We start from the raw sequence: 26,981 nt of genomic DNA, 5'->3' as shown, positions 1-26,981 counted from the left end.
TTGGGCTTTGACATATGGTGAACTTTGTGGTTCATATTAAATGAAATAGGTATTTTTGCTGCTACAGAAAGGAATGTGTGTAAACCTAAATTGCTTTGCTTTGTATGCATCACAATGAAATTTTCAAAATTTGCCTTCAAAATTACTTCGTCTCTCACACACACACACACACACACACACACACACACACACACCGAGTGCTGCTCTTGTTCTCTTATCTCAGCTCATAGCACCAGAGCTGTAAAGACCAGCACTGAGTCCAGATGATCCTAGCTACTGTACTGTTTGTACCCGATCTTTGCCAACTTTACTTCCTGCGACACTGAGCATACACCCACCTTGCAGTTCACTCTGCATCTAAAGGCAGAACCAACAACCTCCTCAGCCCAAAAATAAGCTAAATATTTCTGCTGAAAAACACTGAATGTGTCAACAGCATATCTAGTACTGTACAATGACATATAATCACTGCTATTATACACATAAATAATCTTCAAGCATATACTTGGTGAGGTTCCCTTGGCAGATTAATTGTGGGCGAAGTAAAAGGGAGCAGAGTGAGGGAGAAAAAAAAAAAAAAAAAAGACGAGCAGCACCACTGGGAATAAGAATCGCCGCCCTGGCTGGTCTTACAACAACACGCTCTTATTAGACTCAATAACATCTCCAAAACACAAGTACTCCAGTTTCATTTTCTCTGCCTGGTCTATTCCTCTTTCTTCCTTCTCTCCCCACTCACACCCCCGCCCTTGCCACCGTGCCTCCCTCATCTTCCTATCTTGCTTCCTGTTGCTCTCAATCAATCTTGCATTCTTTATCTCTCCCTCTTCACTCTTGTCCTCTAGCAGCTGCCACCCTGGCCTCTCTCATCTTCTGTGCTTGTTTGTTTTCTGATCTCCATTTTCTCTCTGATACCCTCTTTCTTCTCATCTCCATCTCCTCCCCTCTGTCTTCGACTACCGCCGGCTAGCCTCTTGCTGCAATAATCTATTTGTAACCTCTCTCATACCTCAGCTAGAAGCCGAACATGCTCAACTTTCTTTTAATTCAACTGCACTAAGTCGTCTCTGTCGTTTTTTTTCTCTGGCTCTATTCCCTCCACTATCGTTTTCGCATCTCTCCATCATAGGTTTTTGTTTTTCATTTACTCTTAAATTATATCTCTCAGCCCCTCCTCTGTCCCATTTGTGTTATAAATAGTGGTTGGATTAGGCTGCCTTTTGTTTTGCTCACTATTAGGAAGCGGATCAATTCTGCAAATTGAGTGGATGGGGAAGCGAATACACGTGCACACACACAGACACATATACAAGCACACAGCCCCTCTGTCCTCCAAAATGCCACAGTGACAAAGACAGCACAAACACGGCCATTGTCCTTGTTTTCCCACTGCTGGCTCTCTCTTTTCCCCTCAACAGCCTTCTTCTCTTGCATTTCCCACATCCCTTTCTTTCAGCCTTAAGCCCTCTGGACTTCAACTGACCCCTCGGTTCCTTCTCTTTTCCATTTCCTCTAGCTCCAGAGTCTTTATGCTTGACTGGTAAAGTAGCCTAATTTTTATGCCGAGAGTTTGGTTAACTGTGGGTTTATCTGCATTGTAAGACCAAAAACTATCTTCGCTCATGCAGCTTTTGTGCATGCGAATGGTTTTCCTCCATGTTTTTCACAGGAATATACAGGAAAATACTCTAAATAACTTCATGAGTTTAGAGGTTACATTAGAGATGAAATTTCAGATGAGCTGGATCTGGTTTGAATTCAACATGTGATGGTGGGAGCCTGGAGTAAAGATGTTAATTTATTTTTCTAAGTAGAAACATTTATGAGCTGGGTAAAGCTTTAACTCTACTGTGTTGAATTACTTGTACCACCAATACAGAGTAGGAATATGGATTTGTACATACTGCATATGCTGCAGGTTATTATGTTAAGGAATGAGTGTAGGGAATGAATGTCACTGGGATGCTCTCAAGTAATCATGCATGCATATAAATGAACATGCGTTTTTTCCTTTGCATTTGCACATTTGTGTACTGTATGCCTATGAATAAAATGCAATCAACCATGCTCCAGTGCTCCTCCTCATCTCGCTTCTTGCATGTCCTCATACAACCTCTCATTATCCCCAGTCCACCTCCCTCTCTCTTGGCCTCTCTGCCCTCCCTCCCTCCTGCCCTCTTATAACGATCAGGCCATTACTGGGGCTGCTGTTCCAGCCCTGGTTTAACGGGGGTGTCTGGGGTCTAATTGGGACTGAATGAGGCGTCATTGAGACCGGATGGGGCTGGCGTGTCCACAGAGATGTCCTTTGAGTGAGTCTTTAAAAACAATCAAGCATATTACAACAACACTCAAACATGTATGTTTGTGAGAATGCATCAATAGGTGCATGTTCAATTTTTGTGTGTGTGTGTAAACAGCTTTGTCTTTAATGTTTGAATAAACCTGCACTATTTCCTTGTTTGAATCATAAAATATGAACATATGCAGGATGTTTTAGATTAAAACTATTCACAGTTGCCCCCACTGCCTGCTGCTACAATATAATAAACTGTGAATGACTGCAAAGCTGAGAACCCATACTGTCACAAGAAGACTGTATCATCACACTGTGAAAAAAAAAACTCCTTCAGCTGTTCTGCCGTTTTGATTCGAGCCACACAGAAATAGAATTCGATGCAAGTCAATTTTAAGGACCTCAAAATTTGCTACATCATCAAGCTATATCACTATATCACTTCTACATGTGCAGGGTGTGAGAAGGGCCTGCTGTCATTTTAGATTTGTGTTCTTGAATGTTTCAGCATGCATGGCTGTAATATCGCTTGTCTTAATTACTTGTTCATGTTGATATATTTGTTACAAATTTAAGAAACTATTTGTTTATTAATGTGACATGAGAAAATGTGAGAGACAAGCAGGGGCACTATGTGTGTTTTGGCACGTGCTGAACTGTGGAGTATATTACCATGTGGAAATAATATATTCTTTTTCTATTTGTGAGCGTATTAGTTCCAGCAGGAGGAGCAGAGAAACAATAAATTGGGTGTAGAGTCTGCTGTTGTCTCCATTCAGACACCAGTGTTCCCATTAAGCTGTCAGTTCTGCTACTACCCAGCGCTCTCCATCTTATTCATAACAATAGCTCCTTAATTGGAATGCTACTCCAAGAGCTACAGTACAATTCAGGTGAACACACAAACATATAATAGCAATAGCAAAATAGCAAAAAAGACACTATGCACCTATTGTAAGTTAACAAAGCAACGTTGCTCAGTATGTGAACAGCAGAACTGCATGTGTATGCAGATATGCACAGGATTTGTATTCAGACATTTTGACATGCATAGAGTTGCTCCTGTTTGTTTTCCACTTCACCCCAGGGGTATATGGATTATCAGCAGCCACTTATCTCATCTTGTGAGTTTTGACAATTAATGTGATGGTGGAGCAGCAAATTCTGCTCCAGAGCTATGAGATACTGTCCTGATGGGGTTTTGCAATTCAGCCACTTCTTTCCTATTTCCATGCAAACAAGAACAACAACAACAACAACAAAAAAAAACAATGCCAATGAATGTCAATATCTAGGTATTTAGGACCATCTTAGAATATGGCTGATGGAAGTTTCCCACCTGATCACAACTACTTCCTGTGATGATCCAGAGCCCAAATTAGCTCTAAAATATTGTCATTGACTAAACTATTTATACGCCACACAGGTTTCAAATGATCTGACATCATATTTTGGGCTGTTTAATTCTTTACTCATCAATTCATGCTTTAACTGTCATGCAGCTGAGAAATATTATTGTCCAAAAGTAGTTCACCATCTTTTCTTGATAAAATACTGAAGTAGGAAGCAAGACAAAGTGGATTTTTTATACTGCTCCCACCCGTCAGAGGGAATGATATATCTAAATCCTTTATTTCTTTCAAATGCAGTTTTCAGCTCTGAAACCCAACCGTTGATTAAAAACATTATTCTGCAGTGCGTCTCTAACATTACAGATCTCACTAGCACCTGCTGGGAGGCAGACTTCATTTGTTTCAGTGAGCATTTTACTGTTATTTGGATTAAACAGACCCACAATATCTCTTGGCTACCTCCAAACTGGTACAGGGATATTTACTGCCAGCCAGCCTCTCCTGTTGCTTCCCTTGGTCCCTTACAGCCGTTACATATGGCACTAATCTCCTGCTCCTTTTCATCCCTTCCTCAGCCTCCCTTCCTCTCCCTCCTCTTCACTCTCTTTGCTTTGTCAAAGGGTTTTGAGCTCAGTAAAACACAGTCAGTGTGTGATGGAGTTGGTGTATTCGACACGATATTGACACATCCTTGACACAACGTGGGCTGAGCACTGAGGTAATAGGGAGGTAGGGAGCTTCAGCAGCAAATAACCGACAGGCCCACAGAGAGACAGAGTGATAGGAAGAGACAAGAGATTGAGTCTGTGTAGTAATGTTAAAATAAAGTTGGTTTGACAGTACTGTTGATCCTTTCCTGCAGAAGATTCTATTCTGATCTGTGCTGGGCTTTTTTGTGCTGCGCCGAGCCGTGCTGTGCTATTTTATTCTTTGTTACCCTACTGAATGTCATTTTCCCCACAAGGCTGTCCTGTTTTGTTGGTTTATTTTACAGTTTCACACAGAGAGCTGTTCACTTGTGCTCCTTACTGTTTTTCCTTTGTCCTCATTTGGTAATTTTTAATGTATTACTAAGTCTTGTCCCTGTGCCACCTCATTCTATTGAAAATCCTTTCAGAAAATAATGTGAGCAAAATAACAGAAGGCATGCCATCATGCACATTTTCTATTTCTGATGGCTCGCAATCTCCTTGTCCTTTTATATTTCACAATTTAGAGATTTGACTGTTACAATGTGTATTGTACGGTACACTGAACATCACGCTGTGTCGATGGTGAAAAAGCTACAGGAAAGGGAGATATTTAGCAGGAGTGCATCTCCCTGGATGCTCCTAATTATACAAAAAAGATGAAATGTGCCAAGTCTCTGTCCTCACACGGCACTGTTTTCCAAAACAAGAGAGCAGAGGAGTAAGGAGAGAGCGTTTTAGAGCAAATGTGTACGAGCACGAACAGAGAGGCCAATATGGAGAGATGCTGCATTGCCTACAGGCCAACGTCTGTTAGCAGAGTTACAACTAGAGTGGAAACACCACATAATACAGAGAGACAGAGTGTGTGTGTGTGTGTGTGGGGGGGGGGGGGGGGGGGGCAAAAGGAGGAGGAAATTGAGAAAAATACTTTGATGTGGACAAAAACTGAGTGGCGCAAAAGCTTGTATCCATCTCACACGGACAACAACAAACTGTTATTATTCCTCCACACCATCTAGCATCTTGCCATCCAGCAGAGAGCATCATGAATGTCTTCTGCTGTTTCACACTGAAGTGTCTCTGTGATAAAGCTCTCTGACGTCTTTCATCTAACCCACTCTCAACAAAACGCAACGCATCGAGATGTGACTTCCTTCGGTGCTGCCATCGTTCTGACTAATGTCACCCTCTGTCTTTTTGTTCTCGTCTTTTACTCTCTTTCTTTTCTGTCCTCCTGTCCCTCTGTCTTTGCTATATTCAGTTCTCCATAATCATGTCAAATTACCTCAAAGACTTTAAACACAAAAACAGCCTCTGGTAACACACACATGTTCCTTGGAAATACTGTGCGACATTCAAACAATTTCTGTAATTATATCACATTCAATTAAAAGACTAATTAAAAGCTGATTCAGTAAACCGTGCTCACTCATCCAACCAGTGGAGACTTTCCACTTTCTGCAGCGTTAGTTTTACAGTCGGGTAAGCATGTCTGATATGGAGCCATTGTTTTGCTTGGATCAAGCAATATGTTTTACAGATAAAGTCTACAAGCCTGTGCTGCTTGGTCAGCATTCATTGCAGACCCTGCTACCATGTAGTTAAGTATTCTGTTTAAGAGTTGAGGCATTTGCTGTTTACAATATTCCGGATGACATAAATAATTTCCTAATTATGAGGAAAAACAAGTATGACTGCTGACTGTGTTCTACTTAGCTGTTGTTTTATTGTGGTTTGTGTTATTTAACACTTTGAGTCATTAGTTTTTGTGTACACAGTGATATTTAGAAGCACTTCACAAGCACACAACACAAGCTGACCCAGGAAATCTGTTACTGTTTGTAAGAGTATGTATGGGAAAACACATCTTTCACTATTTTTGTGACTGCATATCACATCCTAACCAGTCTGTGAGCGAGAGTAAGTTATTTTAGTGGCTCGTGTAACATTAATGCTGTGAGCTTTTTTCTGCCCATGCTGCCGACGCGTTCCTTTGGATGAATACTTTATTCTGTTCGACAGACAGGTACTGTGCTATACACTCAACTAATCTGACAGAGAAATAGTGTCTTAAACTGTACTATTTTGTGCAGTATGTAATTCATGATTATACCAAAAACTGCACCACAAACAGGTAGTACAAATACTGTATTAAGTATAGCAGACTCACTTAATACTGATACTGATACAGGTGCTGTATACTTAATTTGTTTTGTATCTAAAAATAAGTAAAAATAAAGGTAGAAATAAAGTAGAAAATATTTTTATATCATTTCTGGTCCACATGATTATGTATAATGTGAAACGGGTCACTTATAGCAACAGTAAGTACCCGGTGTTACAAGTTTGGAATTTAGGGTCTCTGAGCTATTGTTTTCTGGCCTGCAACTACCACACAGCTGTTTCCTGCTCTGATAAACCCACACTTCCTGTATAGACTGATGACATTAGCAACATTTACTAATGTTAGGAACCGATAATGAGTCAATGTTGTGTTTACAACTTCTCCCAATGAGCACAAGTCCAATTACAAAAAAAATTAATTCATGTACCTTTAACCACATAAAAAAAAAAACACGAATTCCTCATATTTTGCTGTTATTCCTATTTTTTGGTTTTTGGTTAAGGTGCCACTCTTTTGTTTACATTTGTATGATGAGTTATTGGACTTAAACTAAAAATGTTGGGCTATTTAACAACAGTTTGCTGACCTGGGTTAACTGTGAAAACCACCATAAACTTACTCATTACACGCAGCATTTGGATTAAAGACATTACACCTCGCTGGAAAATACAGTTCTGTAGGTGCCTAATAAACACCGATGATCTGACATTAATTATGTAATATTATATTTAAGTGTAATTAATGTGTAAGGAGCTGCAGCTAATAACAAACCTGGACTACATTAATAATAATCATTCCTTTGATGAATGATAATTCATCATGATAATAATTATTTACATTAGTTATATAGTGAAGGGGGAAAGAGGGATCCACTTCAAGAATAAAACTTCTACCTTGCTGTTTAGTCTATGCGTCAGTTTAATGTACGGCAAAATAAAACTATAAAGCCTGCAATCTATAACACTAGTACCTCTGTACTGCCTAACTAATTCACTGAAGGTAAATCTGAACCTTCTCTTGCTTGGTTTGATTAATGGTTCCCACTACTATACTGTGATTAAATACCCAGCTGGATGGTTCATATTCTTATCGTCACTAGTCATGAAGAAAATTGACTGCATTATTGAAAAAAGCAATAGCTCCATTTGATTCATCACATAATTGCATGCTTAATGTTTGAAAAAATGAGCAACATTGAGGCTTGAAAGGACAATAAACATCTTGATCACCTCCGGGTATATTTTTTTCCTTCCTCTCTGCTTTTTCCTTATTTATTTTGTCTTCATTTTTTGTTTCAAAGGACAAAGATATGATCAGAGGCCACCATCTGGAGGTTCTAGTGTAATATATTGATGGCTGGTCTCTGTGGCATCATGGGGAGCCTAAATTGACTGGCTGCAGATTGCAGTGCAACAGAATTGAATAAACTGCTGCATAATCATTGCTTCTCGACTACTAACCTTTTGCATCTCTCACAACCTTTCATTTTTTTTGGGCTAAAAATAATGAAGCAGTGGAAAGTTGAAGAGATGTACCATCACACCTCACTGCATCTCTAGTCATGTAGTTGTATATAACAATACCTTAACTAATGCCTTCATTACAGTTAGTAAAACCATAATGCATTGTTTTTCCTGAAATGCTCACATAAGGGGTATCAATATGATGTATGTCATACAACACACGTACATGTAAATGTTACTAAAAATATTTAGTGAAGGCAGCTTCTGTGATTTATTCCAGCCCCACATTGCTTAATGCAATATGATGTCAACTGTAATGCCATCGTCTGTCCTTAATCTGCCTCTGTCAATTCCATTTTGATAAGGTTTGTATTGTGTGGCCCTTTTTATATTACGCTGTGGATGCATGTGTGTGATTGCGTGTGGGGGAGCACGTCAGAGAGAGGTGACATTGTTCCTGGCAGAAATATGTTCCAGGTTTGGGGCTCAGGTGGCCGTGGTTAGTCTCTGATCAGAGCTGACACACAGGAGGGCATAGTAACACACTCCCTCTGTCTCTTTCCTGATTTAGCTCAATCTTGCTCTAGTTTGTAATCCCCTCCTCTACACACAGACACACACACACACCTATGCACAGAGCTGTAAGCTCTATCAATCTTTTTGACCACTGTAAGAGCAGCACTGTGGCCCAATAGTCTTTTCTCTCACACACCTGATGCAGAAGCAGAGTGAAGTTGTCTAACTGGGTAAAGCATGTCGCCTTAATTCTTTGTTACTCTTCTTGCACAGTTCGTACTTTTTCCTTGTATAGCTTGTAAATAAGTTTCTGCATGGCCTAGAATATATGGCTTCAAAGCATGCCAATGTAAAAAGGCTGCTGAAATGCAGCTGAAAGAATGAGGACAAAATGGTGGACAAAGAGGACGAACTGATTACTGTATGTAGATTGTAGCTGTTATCGGATAAAAGGCCAAGGAGTTTTTAGGGTTTTCTCAGCCTGTTAAGGGTGTTATTATTTTTGGTTAGAAAATAATTAGGGAAGCAACTGAGGAAGGTTTATTCCAAGCTGATGTAAGATTTTAACAGTCTAACAGCTCTCTGGGTCTGGTTCCTTACACTGAAATCTTTATTTGTGCAACAACTCACACCATTGCAGGCGTTTTGCAGGGAAAAACTGCATTGGTAAGGAAGGAGGATAGAACAGGTCAGGCTAAAAGGCTCGGAAACAGGGCATGTTACAGCCTTCAGTATGTGGACGAAGCATTTCTATCAGCCAAAACAGAAAACAACTGCCTCATGTGTTGCATTACAATGCAGCCAACATAGCAGTCGCATTAATGCTTTGTATTGTTTCTGGACACTTTCTGCGTTTACGTTCAGACAAACCAAGTAAGAAGTAATGTTCTGTTGATTACTTGCAGTTGCGAGTCACTTTCAGCTGTGTACCTGGGTGTTTTTTCCAGACTAGACGGTGATTACAGGCAGAGGTCATGTTTTTTGGTTTCTGGAAGTTTATGGGGAAGTTTATGTTTTACAGGGGGTTTTAAAGGCTGATACTGATTTTTATTTATCCTTTAATATATACTTAAAAGACCGTTTCCAAACATGTTTTAAGACGCGTGAAATCATCTGCCTGGAGTAGATGATTGGTTTTCAATTAAAATATTCTACCATGTCTTTCTTCACTCCGAGCTCTGTTGTCAGTGTACACAGTGTGCGTCTATATGCATGAAGCTTTCAACTTCACACTTGTGCATGCTACGTATAGGTTGCGCTCAAAACTAGCAATAATCCCACATTCTTGTACGTACAGTACACGTTAAATTCAGATTTAAGGTGAGCACAGAAACGTTCTCCCCTTAAACAGGCAAATGTGAAAGCAGCCTTTTACCAGCAAATTCTGAACAGTAGCTGTCAACCATCCAAGCATAAGTGAAGCAGATTTATTTGAACCTTTTTAGTCTAAAAATATTCTAAAACAGATGGGAAAGAGTGAATGGTTCTCCACTAGGCTTATATCACAGGAGTGGGGGGAACAAAAAAATAGCATTTGAATGAAATTACACAGGTGGATAACCGATCTTTTTGGCTGTATTCAGAGGGCACAAACTCATGACCTAATGTGTATCTAATGTGACTGTACTGGAGACAATTTCTCTTGGGAGCAGATTTTATTCTTGGGATCAGCATTGTTATAGTGTGCCCATGTGTGTCTGCATCTGTGCATCTAACTCTATGCTTGAGAACAGTTTTTAATATTTGAAGCTGTATCCTTTTGATTTTATTCAGCAGCTAACTCCAGTTTTAGCCCTGTACTTCAGGTATTATTTCTGTTTGGGCTGATGTTGAGTAGTAGTGGAATGGATTAGCAGTTCCCAATCAAATGAGGTCAACTGTTTGTCATGATGAGGAGTGAAAGGCATATTTGAGGTGGGGGAGAGTCTTGACTGGGCTGTGGCAGCTCAAAAACTTCTGTCTGTGGCAGCGTGTTTGATCACCAAGAAAAATCCTCGTGTCAAACTTCCTCCGACTCCCAACTTCAAAAAACATTAAAAAAATAAAAAAAAGAAATACCCCAAATCAAAGAGCATCACAGAGCAAGAAAAAGGTTCACCTGCACAACCCTCAAAATAGCGTAACAGAAATATGTATAAAAATACCATTAACCATCTTTTTCTGCAAGAAACAAGTCTAAAAAGAAAAAGGATGGATGTGACAGGGAGATGCAAGTGCAGATAAAACCACCTCCAAAGTGTATGTGCTGCGGGCAGGAGATACATTAACAGCCAGTCTGTGTCCTTATTCCAGCAGCTGATTAGGCCCAGATCTTTCAGAGTGGGGCGTGAATGTCCTTGGACGTCCCCACATATTTTTCCTTACTTGATTTGATGTTATCATCATTGACTCGGGAGAAGGCTTGCGTAATATTTGTGTATCCTTACTCAATAGCAATTTTGTCTTCGAGCTGGGGATTGAGGTGCAATAATAACACACCTCATTGTGTAAGCTGGTCTCAGTAGATGCTTTATTGCTCAAAACCCCGACAACAACTTGGTTTCGGGGACAATGCTGTTAGGTCGGCAGTGTGTTTTCAAGGGCACAGTGGCGGCGATGATGTCTGAGGCTCTCTGTCATTTGAGAGCCAGATAAGGACCTCTGGAAAACACACACAACTGTAGATGGCTTTGTAATGAAAGGTGCTGTATGAGGGTTCTGTTAGCCAGACTCTATGATCATCCAGGGTTACATAAGTCTGATGATTTGCATGGAAAAGACAGCTTTTTTAATTGCAAGGGTCAGCACATACACTTACACAAACACATCGTTATGCATCTCATATCCCACCTAACAAAATGTGTGTTGACTTGTGTGTGTGTGTTTCACTCTATGTGTACAACATCCCCCAAAAAGACTTCAAAACAAGAAAAAAGGAAAAACATGCAACAAAAATACCTTCGTCTCGAGGCTTGTTCATTGAAGATTCATCATGTTTTTTTGTGAGCGGACCTAGGGTTAAGAAAAAAAGGGGGGAAAAAGAGAAAAGAGAAAATTCAAAAAAGATTACTGGCAAAAACGGAAAAAAAAAGAATATCAAAAAAAGAAAAGAAGCAAGAGCAAAAAGGACAAATCAGCAAGAGTTCATGTTTGCTTATCGTTTTGTTTCTTTTTTTTTTCTTAAAAAGAGTACAAAAACAAAAACAAAAGGCATCACAGACACAGATTCATCACAAGAAAAGACACAAGATCAAAGAAAACTTGTTTTTGGATGTGATTTCCTTATTCCCCCCCACCCCACTGCTGAAGAAAACGTCTGCCATCGCTTACGGTCCCCTCTTCCTCTCTCTTCTTTCAACCCTGTTAGTTTCTTAACTCTTGGCTGGGGGTGGGGTGGGGTTGGGGGTGGATTGTAGATGAAGGAGGGATTGTGGGTTATTAGGGACACAGTGGTTTGAAGAACAGGACCTAGCACTTTCCTCCCAGAAAAAGAGAGAATAAAAAAAAAAAAAGAAAACAGGCAAAGAAGAAGACACCTAAAGGAAAAAGGTGAGTTTGGGTCCTGATGCTCAAACCCCAAAATTTTTTAATGGTAACATCTGAGCAGTGAAAAGACAGAAAATTTTAAAGGGCTGTTGCACAACATGAGTCAATTAGAGCATTTTTCGTCAGACAGACTGAACACAAAGACAGCTTTAATTACACAGCCACAGATAGACAATGACCCTGGAACGGTGAAAGGGATGTTAAACATGGTTCAGATAAAAAAAAAAAAAAAAAAACAGGGCACAGGTGCTTCTGTGTTTCGGAGTGTGTGTGTGCACCCAGTGAGGGCGTGCATGTGCTGCTGTTGTTATTTAGTGGTTAAACCGCAAAACTATTCCCCAGGCGGGTAAATAATTACACAGCACAACAGCAGTGTGTCAATTTGAAATGACAAGTAAGCGTGACGCTAATTGCGCAGAGGAGTGCAGCTAAAAGGTGAATGTAATTTGATCCCCATCTGCCCACTGGCTGTTTTTGGTAAGTTAAAAGAGTCGTGGAGAGAGAGAGAAAGACGACAGAGGGGAGGAGGAATGTACCCAGAGAGGAGCAAAAAACAGAAAAATAACTTCCCCACTTCCCTGCATTATCAGCTGTGAGTATTTATCTTTCTTTTCATGAACTGCTCGTTCCACATTCAACGAACCTGACTGTGACTAAATGGTTTCTTTGTCATCACGTGTCAGAACTGTTCCTAGACTACTTCTCACAGACGTGTAAACAGAAAGTGTTGCTTTCAGGAAAAATGCCACAAAACCAGCTTTGATCTTGGTCATGTTTCATCATTTAGTTTATGTTGCATTCATGTACAGGTACCACTGGAAAGAGACAAATCAGCTTCTTGGATGCAACAAAAGCTATTGATGTACACTGTTCACCTCATCTTCCCCGGAGGTGAGTGTAGCAAGAAAATGCTCTTCACCTCAGCTTTGAGAAAGTAAGCACTGCAAAAATACTCTTCACCTTTCATTGCATTGGCTTTCATCTGATAAATCCATTTTCAGGACTTGAAGTTTGTCAAAGAATCTGGATTTTTTTTGTCAGTTAAATTTGTGATATATAAAAAAAACCAAACTTGAATAGTGAAATTCTGCTTTTTAAGAACAGGTACTGTAAAAGTGCAGGCGATTTTGGAAAAGATGACTGAATATTTGTTGGTTACCCAACACAGGGCAGCCTCGTAAAGAACTCCAACTTAGGAATTTCAAAATAAAACCACTCAATAACTCAATTCAGAGAAAACAGAAAATAAAATATGATGTAATACCTTCATTTGTGAAAAATAAAACCACACATTGAAAGCTCTGGAAAAAGCTTAAGAGCACCTTGACTTATGATTTGGTGTTTACAAACAGGAATCATAGGAAGCAGACTCTTTCAGTAAGTCAGTTACTGTTGCCAAGTCTTATTTCTTATTTATTTGAGCATCACAAGACCGGTATCACTTTTTCCTGCTAAAATGAGTTATATAAACTACCAAATGGTTTCACCAAACATGTTTAGTAGAAAATATAATTACCACATAATTAAACATTCATTGGGATAGATGGTAGGTGCATAAACACAGAATCCTGACACCAGAGATCACCGATTGTAATTTAAGTGGGTGGGTTATTTAATGAACAGCTAAAGAGATTCTCTCTCCTGCTACAAATGACTTTAGCTCAACCAACACAATAATTGTTAAAAAACATTAAGCGTGACAGTTGCAGGGAGTGAATGCAACAGGGAGAGCAAAATTCAGCTGGATGGCAGTGCATGATCTGCTGATGCACTCAGATAGCTCCAGAGCTAAACATAATCCCATCTCAAACATCAGACCTGTGGAAAAACCCTGCTTGAAGAAGCTGATAAATTCCAGTCTTTACGCTTCAGAGAGGTGCTGAATATGTAGTGCTGTTGCATTACACTCACGGGTGGTGCTAATATTTTGTCCGTCGCATTTACATCAGTGACCCTAAATGAAACACCTCTCTGTATAATCCAAAACACAGCAGCATGTTCAGTATTAACAATAAACAGGAAAAAAAAAAAAGTTATACATCTGGCATTATGTTTATTTTAAAATGAACTGCTATTGAAAAGCAAACTTTAAGACGTCTGCTAACTCACAGTCACATCATATTTTATTTACAATATGGTATTTACAACCTGAAAGCTGAGGTTCCATATATTTGTAGCTATAACCTGAGAGCTGAGCGTTATGGATTTTTTAGTAGCATTTGCCGCCTCAAGAATAAGCATGAAAGTTGACCTTAAAAACAGTACATTCACATAAAAAGTACTCTTAGCTAAAGGTCCACTCACTGGCTTCTCCTAGAGCTTTTCTGACAGCCTCAGCACACTGCTGGAGAACACCAGAGAAGCTAGTAAGTGGTGAATTAGTTGAGATTTGGTTTTTCAAACAGGTAAACAGAAGTAGGAATTATAAATAAAGACTGTCACACTTTCTGTGTTCAGATAAGTTTAGCTTTGAGCTGAAGCTAAGGGTAGTAAAATACTTCACAATCTAGTATAAGGTTTATATAACATTAGCTAAACATAGTAAAAAAAATAATAAAAATAAAGAGACATGTTAATGGTTGATGGACATTTACTAAAAAAAAAAGTTTGACATGTGATGAAGAAGTTTAAATAGCAAACTGCCTATCAAAGAAATAAGAGTAACTTTTTTGGAGGGAAAAAAAAGACAAAATGGGAAACGCAAAAATCAAGCAGCCATTACTGACCGGGCAACATGCTGAGAAAAAGTGTAAAAATAGAGCATGATTGACATCTTTTTGCAATGAGTGGGTGAGGAGCCTAGCAGTGTGAATCAAGCTGAGTGAACAAAAAAAAATCTTTTTCAGACAGATTCTTTTCCCCAATCAGAGGAGCTGAGGCGACTGGAGCATGTGCAGTTCGATGAAGAATCAAACCCCAACTCCCATCAACCCCCTCCACACCCTGGACACACACTGAGTGTTTCTGTAGATGACAAAAATAACAGCAATTATGATTATAATACACCAAGAATAGTTGGTAAAATTGTTATTTTGCGGACAATTTCAGCACAGGGGTTAAACAAGGACATCCAGCAGGATATAAGATATTTTTAAAACAGATAAAACGCTAACAGGACTTCAGGGCACAGTGGCTTACTTAGGACTTGTTGGACCACCACCTGTGCCACAATTGCCATCTATAAGGTAGCTGCTAAATATTGTTTCTGACCTCCAGATGTTTCCACCTTCTCTCCTCTAGACATCCTTTCTTGTTATTCTCCCCTCTGTGAAAGTATTTTCTACCTTCTCTCCTTGCTGTGTCCGTGCAGCTGACGACAGCTCACTTTGTAGCTGGTTAGCTGGTTACACAGTGCTCCATTGCTGCTCAACTCCTCCCAGTGGCCACACACACTCACACATGAACGTCAGCACTCAACACATGCTCGTGCAGTACACACACGCATGCAAAACAGACATACGGGATAGAATGCTGTGCAGAGAAGCAGATTATGAGTGACCGAGTGTGGACTGATCATGAAATAAAAAACACAATTTTATCCATTATCATCCAAAATGAATACCAATACCACTCTAACTAACTGCACTGGGCGTCTCTGTCAGTGACATCCCAAATGTGTGATGGGCCGTCACCGCAGGTCCTTCTTTTCCTGCTGCTGCCAGACTGTACGACCAGCACTGTTCCCTGTAGACACCCCATCATGTAAATATACAACATATTGTACCAGAGTCCAATACTTTCAGATTTTACTGTTTATATTTTTATTGTAAATACCTTGTTCTTGTAGAGTGCTCCAATGTTTTATCCTGTGCCTTACTTGCTGCTGTGACTATGTGAATTTCGCCACTGGGGGACAAATAAAGGATCTTAATATCTTTATCTTATCTTAATATACGACATAAAAAAGTGATTGAAAGGTTATGGGCTCGTATTTTATTTAACACATACTACATACCACGTACATACAACGCTGACTTAGTGTAACAGTAGGACACCATTCATCAGTTTGATTATTTTTTATGAAATTTTTCTTTTATACACATACACAAATAACGTAATTTATGTATGCTTATCGTTTGTGTTTAGTATTTTTGTATTCTCATTTATTAACTTTGTGTATTTTGATGCAGAGTGCAGCCCCTACACAATAAAGGCTTATTTCTAAGTTTATATATATATGAGAGACAGAGAGAAAGAAAGAAAGAGAGAAAGAAAGAGAGAGGAACAGTGAGAGAAAAGAAGTGGACACATTGTCATTGTCCTGGAGCTAAAATATTGCAGTGAATAGCTCAGTAAAAGTTGTGTGCAAATGTGTGTGTGTGTGTATCAGAGCACGTTGTAGATGAGTAACTAGGATGAGTGAGATGTGACTGCCCCTCAGAGTCACTCACCCACACACATTCTCTGTTTCATGCCTCGTAAGTAGCTATGGTGTGTGTGTGTGTGTGTGTGTGTGTGTGTGTGTGTGTGTGTGAGACAGTAGTTAGATGTACAGACAACCAGGCAGACAAGCAGAACTACTGCCAGTCTTGTGCTTCATTATCACACAGCGCCGCTTTCTGAGCTGCCAAACCCTGCATGTGTGTGAGCAGTGTGTGCGCAGGTCACACACGTGTAGCTCAGATGAGTGAGTTGTGACTCAAAACAACTACAAACAACTGAAGTCCATTCTCAGATGAATGAGACTTATAAAAAAAGCCTGTGTGAGCCTGTCCTCTCAGGTGATGCTCAGCATTCAGCCGACAGAAATATTCTAAATGGATCTATAGAGCTGTCATTAGTCACCCTGTCACAATTAGTTTTCTGCTGCACTCATATCATTAGGTCTCAATTCACTTCTCACATTTAAATGGCTGTATATCAGATGATATTGCCAGAGTGGAATACAAAAATACTAAATCCAGCAAAGACGACGCAAATTATTCCAATTGCAGTGAAGGTATAGTTCCTACATGCACCCACGGTGCACGCATCTTTCTATTCTGTTCAGTTAAATGCTGTCAGGTGCTGGCTCGCTTTGTGTTCCTGTTAAGTTGCAAGATTTTTATGATTACTACAGGGGCTTCTCTCCTTCCCTCCTGTCCATCTCACTCACTGCACAGTAACCTCGCCTGTAGCAGCGTTAGGTGAATAATAGGCTTTTTGGGAATTTCAAAGTTATAGGACAAAGACAGATGAGACTGTCATGATGCTGTCCGAGCCTGTTGGTGACCACCGGATGGCAAATGAGCACAGCCTGACTGGTCCAGCAGAGAATGCAAAGGCATGATACCATTAAAAAAAACAACAAATGCCTGTATCAACTTGTACGTTTTGATTTATCGCTTTGCTTTAGTGGATTTAAAAAATTTTTGGCTCTAATCTGTCAAACTGCCACAGCATTCTTGGATCGGAAGGAAACATTTAAAAAAAAAAAAAAAAAAAAAACTAAGAGTGAGGTGAAGCCACATACATTAAAATGTTTATATTCTTTGCTAACTTTAGGTTCAGGATACCCATCTCCTAATTTTCACAGCTTGAATTATTTATAAGACAAGTGCAAACTCATTCCTGCCTCCTCTTCAGTCCTGTTTTGGGCTGCAATAAGTAGATCTGTTGTGGTAATTAAAACAATTATAACCACAAGCAAATCTGTTACCACCAAATCATAAATGGGCTGCTAATGTGTATTCAGGATGTACGGAAAAGACGTAAAATATCAGCAATAAAACTCAAATACTGGTAATCTGATTTCTGCAAATCAAACAGCTTGAAGGTGCCTGCACCCCTGTTCATCGTTTCATTGCCCTCTCAGTACATATGTCAGCGCCGCTCTCATAGTCATCTGCCATGTAGTAACTGCTCTCCAGCCTGCTTACTAGTTTTTGAAATGAGAGTTTACAATGCTAATATGGGGCAGGTGTGCTTTAATGTGGTATATGGTAAACCTGTCAGCCAATGGCAATACAAATTCAGAAATAAGCTGTGATTAAAATGTCTCTATTTAGCTTTCTCCCTTTTCTCCCTTATTCTTTCTTTGTCCCACCCCGTCTTTTTTTCTCCAACTTATCTCGTTTACTTTCCTTCTTTCTCAACCTTTCTATTTCCCTACTCCTTTTTTTATGCCATTTTTTCTCTCTAGTTTTCAACGCTCTCTCACTTTTCAATCTCCCTGTGCCTCATTCTCCAGCCTCAGCCCAAGAGCCTGAGAAATATTGATCCTGAAGGGGGAGAATCAAGTAGACAGAAAAAAGGAAAAAGAGAATGAATGACGTGTAGGCTGCTGACGTAAGGTTTTCAACACTATATGTACGACAAAGGGAAAAAGAAGAAACAAAAAAAAAAAAAAAAGGGGTTCATTAGGTATCGAGGCTGGGAGAGGAGAAAATCTGTATGTGTGTGTGCACGCATGTAGATGGGTGGTAAAAGAGAAGAAAGAGAAGGAAAGTGTGGCCAGGGGGCATTTTTACATCAGAGTGATGAGAGGTCAGAGCCTGAGTGAAAGGGGAAAAGATCCGGAGGGAAGGGGAAAAATTCAGGAAGCACAATGTTGGACACACATGGAGGAAGAGAGGAAAAAAATGTAACGATCAAGAGTTAACGTTGAACTACACAAAGATAAAGAGATAATTTGAAGCAGAGTGAAAGAGGTAAACAGAGATATAGAGAGTGGTTGGGAGGCAGATGGAGTGACATTTACGGAGTGATGAAGATCGAGTAGGCATGAAGGTTAGAGTCATTTTCTCCTCATGTAGGCATGAGCACGCACACACACACACACACACACACACACAGGCTTATCTGTCCATGCAAACACTACGTTGACAAATGTGTGCTTTAGTGTTTAAACTGCAGTCTGAATTTAGATTACGGCACTATACGCTCACAATAGATTTATTACAAGATTGTGTTCTGTCATTGTAAAATTATTTAAGGATTGAAAACAAACCCAAATACTGCTATGAATTCTGCTCTTCTCAAATCGCTGAACAAAATTTGCAACTGTGAGGCTCTGGCATTAACTTTTCATAAGGTGACCAAACAAAGCAAAGAAATCCAATAGTTACATTACTTCATATGTCAAGTTGAATCTCCAGAGTGGACGCTGCACATAACTTTTAATGAAAAACACCTCCTATTCAACACACTGATTTATACCTTGTCTGGTATAAATTCATGGTTTCTTGGTCGGGTGCGTGCGTATGTGTGGGTGCCTGTGCCTGTGCGTGTACATGTGCGTGTGGTCTCCAGGTGTGGTGACCCACGACAATGTCAGGTCAATGCATGGCCATTATATCATCTACTGAGCACAGGATTTGTGGTGTGAGGGCACGTGTTCTATGTGAGAGAGACGCTTCATCATCAACCTCTTACATCAAAACAACACAATAAAAGTGTGATAAGACATTTACAACCTCATCATGTTAACAGTGTGTAATAATGCTCAAGTTTAATTTATAGAACCTAATGGGAGTTTAAAATACAACAGAACATGCCGTGACATATTTCTGCGTGTGTGTGTGTGTGTGTGTGTGAGTGTGCCGAGCCTGTCAGTTCTGACCCAGTATGATTCCCTCTCCATCAGAGGTGATAGATTACCTCCTTCCAACTCCCATGTCACCCTGGGTCTATCAGAACAGCGCCCAGTGTTTGTCTCTCCATGTAAAAGATAAGAGGTAAGTTCAGAAAAGCCCGCTTTTTAACAATGTTGACATTTTAGGTTTTGTCAGCAGAGCTGCGTCTGCTCCTCATTGGGCTAACCTTTGAAAGGCAAAGAGTTTTCATGTTGTCTGACATATGGAGAAAGTGGAGGAGGTAAACAGAAACAAGAAAAATATGGTGCAAGGATGTTATTTTGAGTTATCCAAATGCAGACAGGCTCAGCCGCGCTTTGCCATTTCATGTAGTATTTCATCTCTGAGGGTAATCTCAGTGGTGTATTGTCTTTCCTTTCGTTTGTGCATGAAAAAGCACGAAACAACCAATCCATGCATTTGAACAGTAATTCAACACTCTGGGCTATTTTTGCTCTAAACAAAGGATTGTTGGTGATCTGTGCAATAACCTTCCAATATGATCCAAGATCCCCATTGCTGTTTATCTGTCCATCGGGGCTCTGACCTCATCTTGGTGCTTTAACACCAAAGCAGCTTCGATTATAAAAAAAAAAAAAAACACTTTGGCCAACCAGACCACCTTCAACTGTACGAGTACTGTGATGGCACTTCAGAGATTAAATAATTATTCAAATAACCGGAGAAAAAAACTCTACAAATCAATCATAAGAGAATATCAAGTCCTTGTAACTTCAAGTCCTTGTAACTTCAGCTACAGCAGGACTCACATTAGCCACTGGTCATACACTATCAATTAAGGCTGTTGCAGCAAAAAACCCCTGAGTGTATTCAAATGAACAGCGCTTAGTTTTATTGCCAATTAATTCAATGTTTAACTTGTAAAATAAAATGTGTTATCGCTTCTTTAAAAAGTTACATAGTGTCACCTTAAGTTAAGTGCTCAAAAACACTATGCATACCTTTTAAGCTGCAGCCTTCTCTCTGATACTGTCAGTGTTTAAAATGTAAATGAGACATGCTGCTTGATATTATCCTCTACAAATAGATTAATGCTCAAAATGGACATGGTCAGTGCACACAGCACTGTCAGCGTGTATTTAAAAAGAGAGCTTGAATGTGTTTTGAGTCAGTGTTGAGAGCATGGCCACAAAGAAGTAAAGCGCAAAGCTCGTATGGGGAAGACCCTTTGTCATCTTTGCTCTCTCTTCATCCCAAGCCAGCCTCGTAACAGCTTATTCCACCACAGGCTGCAGCACTGGGACATTACTATCCAGTGAGCGGATGAGGCAGAGCTGCTAATGCTGACAGAGTGGGACACTGTCCAGAGCACAAAGAGTAATTTAGGTCAAAGGCCCAAGAGGGACACCAAGATGCAGACACATGCACATACACTGTATACTTTTTTTAACATTCTTTGTTTTACTTTGATTCTTCATCTTTCCATATCTTTACAGTACAAATGCCAGCTGCCCTCAATCCATTATAGGGAAAGCTTGCTAATGTTGAGTTATGAAACCATGAGAGATTTTCCATTTAGACTAATTTGTTCTACTAAGGTCTTTTAAAATGGGATCGAAATCCTGTTAAACTTGAACACAAAAATAAAGGAGACCCCTGGGAAATAAGGCAGAACTGACAGCAGTGATATAACAGAATACATGTTATTTTAATGCTTTTGGACAGTTCAATTGCCATCTCTCTCTCAAGCCACCTTATCTCCCCCAAGCTACATCATAGCGAAACGCCAACAGTGTAATGTGTTGTGTCGTACAAAGGCTAAACCTCGAGCTGCTGCATTGACTGTACAGTCAAGTGGGGGCTAAAGCTTTTGATTTTCCAAAATAAAGCAACCATGATTAATATTGAAATGTTTCATAGACCCAGCACCTACTGTAATAGAAAAAGTGCTCACATTCTTGGAGAACCATTACAAGTTTGTGAAAAACTACTACCTAGTAGTATTTTTGTCTGCTGGGCTGCAGTGCTGACTGTACTTACCGATTGTTAAAAAAAATCTCAGCTGTAATAAAATATAAGAATGAAATGTAGAAATTTCCTTCATGTCACTCAACCTGGTTGTCTGCATGTTTCATGGCTGTGTGACGCTGTCCATGGTGCTGAAACGTGAGCTGACACGAACGTGCAGCACATGCTGCTGTTTGTGGCTTTTTTGTTAAAATGCAGCGCCCTTAGGTTCTTGATTTTTATATCCCACTGCAGAGTAATGTGAGGACATAAGTAAGTGCACTTCAGTAAAAACAAGGTAAATCAATAGAACAATCTTAAAGATGATCTGATGCTCTGTAGTCCAGAAACAGTCCTCAAAAGCTAAATACAAAATAATGGTTTGCTATATCATCATGCTTTGTGCTTATTATTTGATCTATTGTACTGATACAATAAACCATTATATATAGACTGATGAATATATATAGAGACTATATTAGACTGATGAATTACAGCATGGTGTTTATTTGGCCATATATGAAGCTGAAGAAGAATGTGAACTGCCTCTGTATGTTAAGTGTAACATAGCACTTTCACTGTACTGTATTGTTTTAAGACTGTCACACACTTTCATTCTGTAAAGATGTGATTCAGCCTGCATACACATCACATTGTTTGTTTTTGTGCACATCAGCATACGCTGTATATGCATCTGTGTGCATGGATTTCACAGATTCAGCTGAGCTTCTTCAGCACTCAGCATCAGCTGAACCCAGAAGCTACACCAGCTAACTAGTGATGAATTACATGCATTACACTGATGCATTGATTTTCTCCTACAGGAACATATTCAGCAGACTATTGCACCAGAGTAGGGGGCCTTACCTCTGGATAACCTCCTGTTCCCAGTATCTATCCTTTCATCCCTCCTTTCTTTTAATCTCTCCCTATTCTCTCATATTCTCTCTGCCCTTAGAAGGCACTGTGAGCAGCAGAACCTGGCAAAAGGAGGTAGGTGTGTTTGTGTGTGTGTGTGTGTGTGTGTGTGTGTGTGTAGGAGGGGTAATTTGCATTCACTGCCACTGGCCACCTTAGCTTCAGAAGCCCTGAAGAGATGGCCCTTTGAGCTGCATTAAAATAGATGTGGTGTGTGTGTGTGTGTGTGAGTGTGAGTGAGAGAGAGAGAGAGAGAGAGAGAGAGAGAGAGAGAGAGAGAGAGAGAGAGAGCAAAAGAGAGACAAATCAGAGGTAGGTAAAGAGTGAGAAAAAGCAGCATACCTCATAGTGCACAATCAATGTATATCTATGTGTATGTGTTTTGTTTGTGGCTGAGGGTATGTACCAACAAGTGACTGTGTGTGTGTTTTCATACATGCGTATCTTCAGAAGGTAGCTCTGAGCCAAACCAGAGCCATTATTAATCCCTCGACAGATGAATTCTGCTTCTTGCTGCATGCCTCACAGGTTGCTGGGCTCTTTGATCTTCCTATGTCTTCGTTCTCAAGATTACTTTAATAACAAGCACACTTGCTCTGAGAACACAAACTGTTTCCTATTTCTATGGGCAGAGGAAACATGGGTGGTTCAGATCCAGTTAAAGGTCCGGTCTGTCCTCTAATCCCCTTTTAACAAGCCGCATTCATTATTTACTTCTCTCTGTAAGTGAGTCTTCTACGAAAATGAATTAAGTTCATTTATTTAAAAGAGAAAAGAAATCCCTATTAAAAAGTCAAATAAATATGTTTCACAACACTGCTCAGTAATTTCCAACCGCTGTCATTTTCATCAACAACATAGTAACAGGATAGCTGACCGTGCTGCCCTGAAGTGGCCAAATCAGCAGTTCAGAATGTGAAATGTATCAATAAACTGCAGGATCAATTATAAAAGGCAAATGCCCTGAGAACTAAAGACAATTTATACCTGTTTATTTCAACTGTGTATGACATTAAAAAAAAAAGCTGAACATGGTTCAGGTTGTGCAAGAAAACCACCGATACAGCACAAACATAGAATAAAAAAACTCACAAATATACCAGTAAAAATGAACCATCACAATGAAAAACCAATATGTAGCTCTCAAACCAAAAGACATAATTATGTTATGAAACACACTTCATGGCAAGTGAACAGCTTTTAAATTAATGTTTAAAGTTGCAATTCTTTGCATTCTGTATATTCAAAGCCTAACAAATGGTAATGTAAATAAACAGCATGTCGTTTTGAATACAGTGGAACTAGAAAGTGTTTTCATTGTCATCAACAACAACTGTGACCCAGCAGAAGCAATTAAAATTTCTGAGTGTCTCCAACCATCATAAACGTTCTACTCTTTAACCACACTAGCTTTAAAAACCAGCTTCAGATGGTTTCAATTACCATGTGCTCTTAACAGGTTTCTACACATCTGCAAAGCTGAATAGCAGGTTAAAGAAGTAATTTTGTCTAAAAGCCTAGGCCAGAACAAACGTGTTTCTCAGTACAATTCTGAGCCACTGCTGCACCTGTGGGTGGGAGCTTTTTTTAATGCAATGTTTAATTGATAGGACAAGGTACATCTGACTCCATCAAATCCCATTAGATGTACTTCATCAATCCCCGAGTTAAATTAGATGATATCCCAGATTGTGCTGGAGTGTTGCTACAGAAGCCAAGCCAAAAGAACATGGGTAGTCAAAGCCTGAGAGCTTATTATTTAAGTACTGTTGTAAAGTCTATTCACTCTCCTGAGGCTAAAAAGATCATTTAAATGGGCTGTCTACAGCTAAATCCTATTTCTGCCTTCATTGCTCATCCAAAACATATGGTGATGATGGGAAAGCTGTGAGAATTTCAGGAGGGTGGGGGGAGAGAATAGAGGGAGGGACGAGGGCACAGCAAAATGGTGGGAATGTAAAGCAAAGTAGAGGATGGACAAAAAGGGTGGCAACGCATGAAGAAGAGAGATAATATGAGCTGGTTGAGTGTAAATTTGGGAATAACCAGAGGGAACATAGACTCTCTGAAGGACTTTAGGTTTACTCTCCCCCATGTGCCAACTCTGCCTGGTATTGTTTTCACAACATGAGTGGTTCCAAGGGCAGCGGCAACACAGTTCGAGTGTTTCGCTCTCAGTCTGCAGCACTACATCAGACCCCTGTGCAGCTTTAAGCAGTCCTGCATCATCACGCTACAAATAAGAGAATTAGAGTGAAAGACGGGCCAAGGACATGAGTCATTCACACCGAAGGCTCACATGAACGCGATAAAATGTAAAAACACAGTTTATTAGGATGCATACACACAGGCACACAATCATTAAAGCCCATCCAGGCTATCAGTCCATGCAATTCCACTCTGAGTCTAGTGGAAATGCAAGATTGACATGGCCTTTAATGTATAGTCTGACAGGAAGATACATGAAGTGGTGGAGCGTTGCCAAGACAACCCCTCTGCCTAACTCCCCCTTTTCTTGTGTCTTCGATCTGCACGTCTTGAACCTTTCATTCCCTGGTTCTCATCTCCTCTTCATTTCAGTGCCTCTCACTAACTGTACCGCTGCTTATTCGCCAGGCGAACTGGAGGCTTCAACATCAATGATCAATAACATAATGTGTCAGTGTACTTTGTCTCAGTCATAAAACCATTGCATTACAATAAAGATACTGAGTCACACAGTTACACTTCAAAATGTTCCCAATATAAAAGGGACTCTGAGAAAAGCAAATTCAAACCAGTCAAGTTAGTCTGTGTTCAGACACTTAAATATCGAATTCCTCAGTAAGACCAAGAAATTACTAACCTGCAACCATTCCATGTTTTTCATAAACTTATTTCAGGGTTATAGCTTTAACAATACACAGGCCACTTCAATTGATTTAAGATCAGGAAATCACACTAGGCATAATTCACGTGCACTGAGATATACAGGCACTGATGATTCCCTAAAAACCTTCCACAGCATCACTGATGGAGGGTGATGAAACTAAGGTGTAAGTGTGTTCGTCTGCTCTAATTTAAGCTGCGATTGTTAGTGATCCTCTTAACTAACCAGCTACAGAGTAAGTGTTACATCCTACTGTACATCAGTTTGCTCTAGTTGACTTTGAGGACGTTTATACTCCAGCAACTAGTCTCCTGTGACAGCAACGCACTTGCCAGATTGACCAGGTAGCTCTCTTCCTCAAAGACTTTCTCCTGTAATGTAAGACTGGAAACTAAGTCCAACGAGTACATAAGCTTGGAAGCATTTCCAACTAAATTCTTCTTCACTGATTACAAAAGGATTACACTTTAGTGACATATGTCTCTACTGATGACAAAACTTTAAATACCATAACCACACAGCAACAGAATGTTCACAGATAATCTGCTCTCCAACATAAACACAACCTCCTAGATTTGAAAGCAATAGTCCATTGCACACTACACAATAAGATCTACTCTTGTTCTCTTACTCCTTTTCTTTGTACAGATTTGTCTTGTAAGACATGATGGTGACAGTAGTTCTGGGCACATTTCTAATAACCTTTCCTCCACTTCAACAGTCCATCAAACTCTCAGACTCTCAAACTCTCATGCCACATATTGGACATTGTAAGTCTGTGTTGAAAGGAGTGAAGTTACCACCATTTTTTTTTTTTTTTGCAAAAATCAAACACAATATTTTCATTTTTCATCTATCTAACACAGAACATGATTACCTAAAAACCATCCATCCATTTAATCTATACCTGATTATTCCTATTTAGGGTCACATGGATCTGCTGGAGCCTATCCCAGCTCTCTTTGGGTGAAAGGCAGGGGTACACCCTGGACAGGTCACCAGTCCATCACAGATTACCTAAACATGCATGCAAGACATTTAGTCTTGAAGATGCTTTTGCCACTCTTGACCACTGCATCTTACCCAACACAATGTGATACTCTGAACATACTGTCAACAGTACTTTACACTTAATATTGGATACACAACTTGTCTTTACAGAAACACACACCACAGAGAGAGACATGCATTTGCATCACTTGCAGCTATCGTTTCATTTTTTTTCCTACTCTAACGAGTTAGTGGCCACTGATGTATCTAGCCCACTTGTCATTTTCAGTCAACATGAAAGCTGCCATAGTGGTTGCCAAAGGCACTTAATATTTTTCACACTAATGGCACAAAACTTCCATTTGTAATTTTACCTCTGTGGTGTTTCCTCTCATCAGTTTAATGTCATTCAAGTGCAATACACAGTCTTTTGGCTGAGAGGTTTTAGTCCTTTTGTTGAGAGGGCAACTAGCAGAGAGGCTGAGTACTGTGGCTGTCAGTGTCCTTTTCTAGATATCTATGTGACAACCCTAGAGCGATGAACATAAAGGTTCAAAGAGAGTGACCAACCCCGGCAGATCTGATTCTTTCTTTACCCTCAGCACCTCTCAGAGTAAGACAAAGCCTTTGACTGAGCAGGCTAGTCGCTGTCTGCTCCACTCTGCCGCAGGATAAAGCAGAGAGCAGAGAGGACCAGACTGAACAAAGGAGAGG

General features: G+C 39.9%; 1 protein-coding gene across 1 annotated transcript in view; it reads right to left on the bottom strand.

Annotated features, from left to right (window-relative positions):
• nlgn2a (neuroligin 2a) overlaps window positions 1–26,981 on the bottom strand; it is a 146,062-nt gene that overhangs the window by 59,284 nt on the left and 59,797 nt on the right. Inside the window, exon 3 of the mRNA XM_026298742.1 lies at window positions 11,382–11,435. Coding sequence (XP_026154527.1) covers window positions 11,382–11,435 — 54 coding nt within the window. The remainder of the gene's footprint in view (window positions 1–11,381; window positions 11,436–26,981) is intronic.

This window comes from Mastacembelus armatus, chromosome 18, assembly GCF_900324485.2.
Source record: "Mastacembelus armatus chromosome 18, fMasArm1.2, whole genome shotgun sequence".
Classification (NCBI taxonomy): Eukaryota; Metazoa; Chordata; class Actinopteri; order Synbranchiformes; family Mastacembelidae; genus Mastacembelus; species Mastacembelus armatus.
This window is presented reverse-complemented; position numbering and strand designations above follow the sequence as displayed.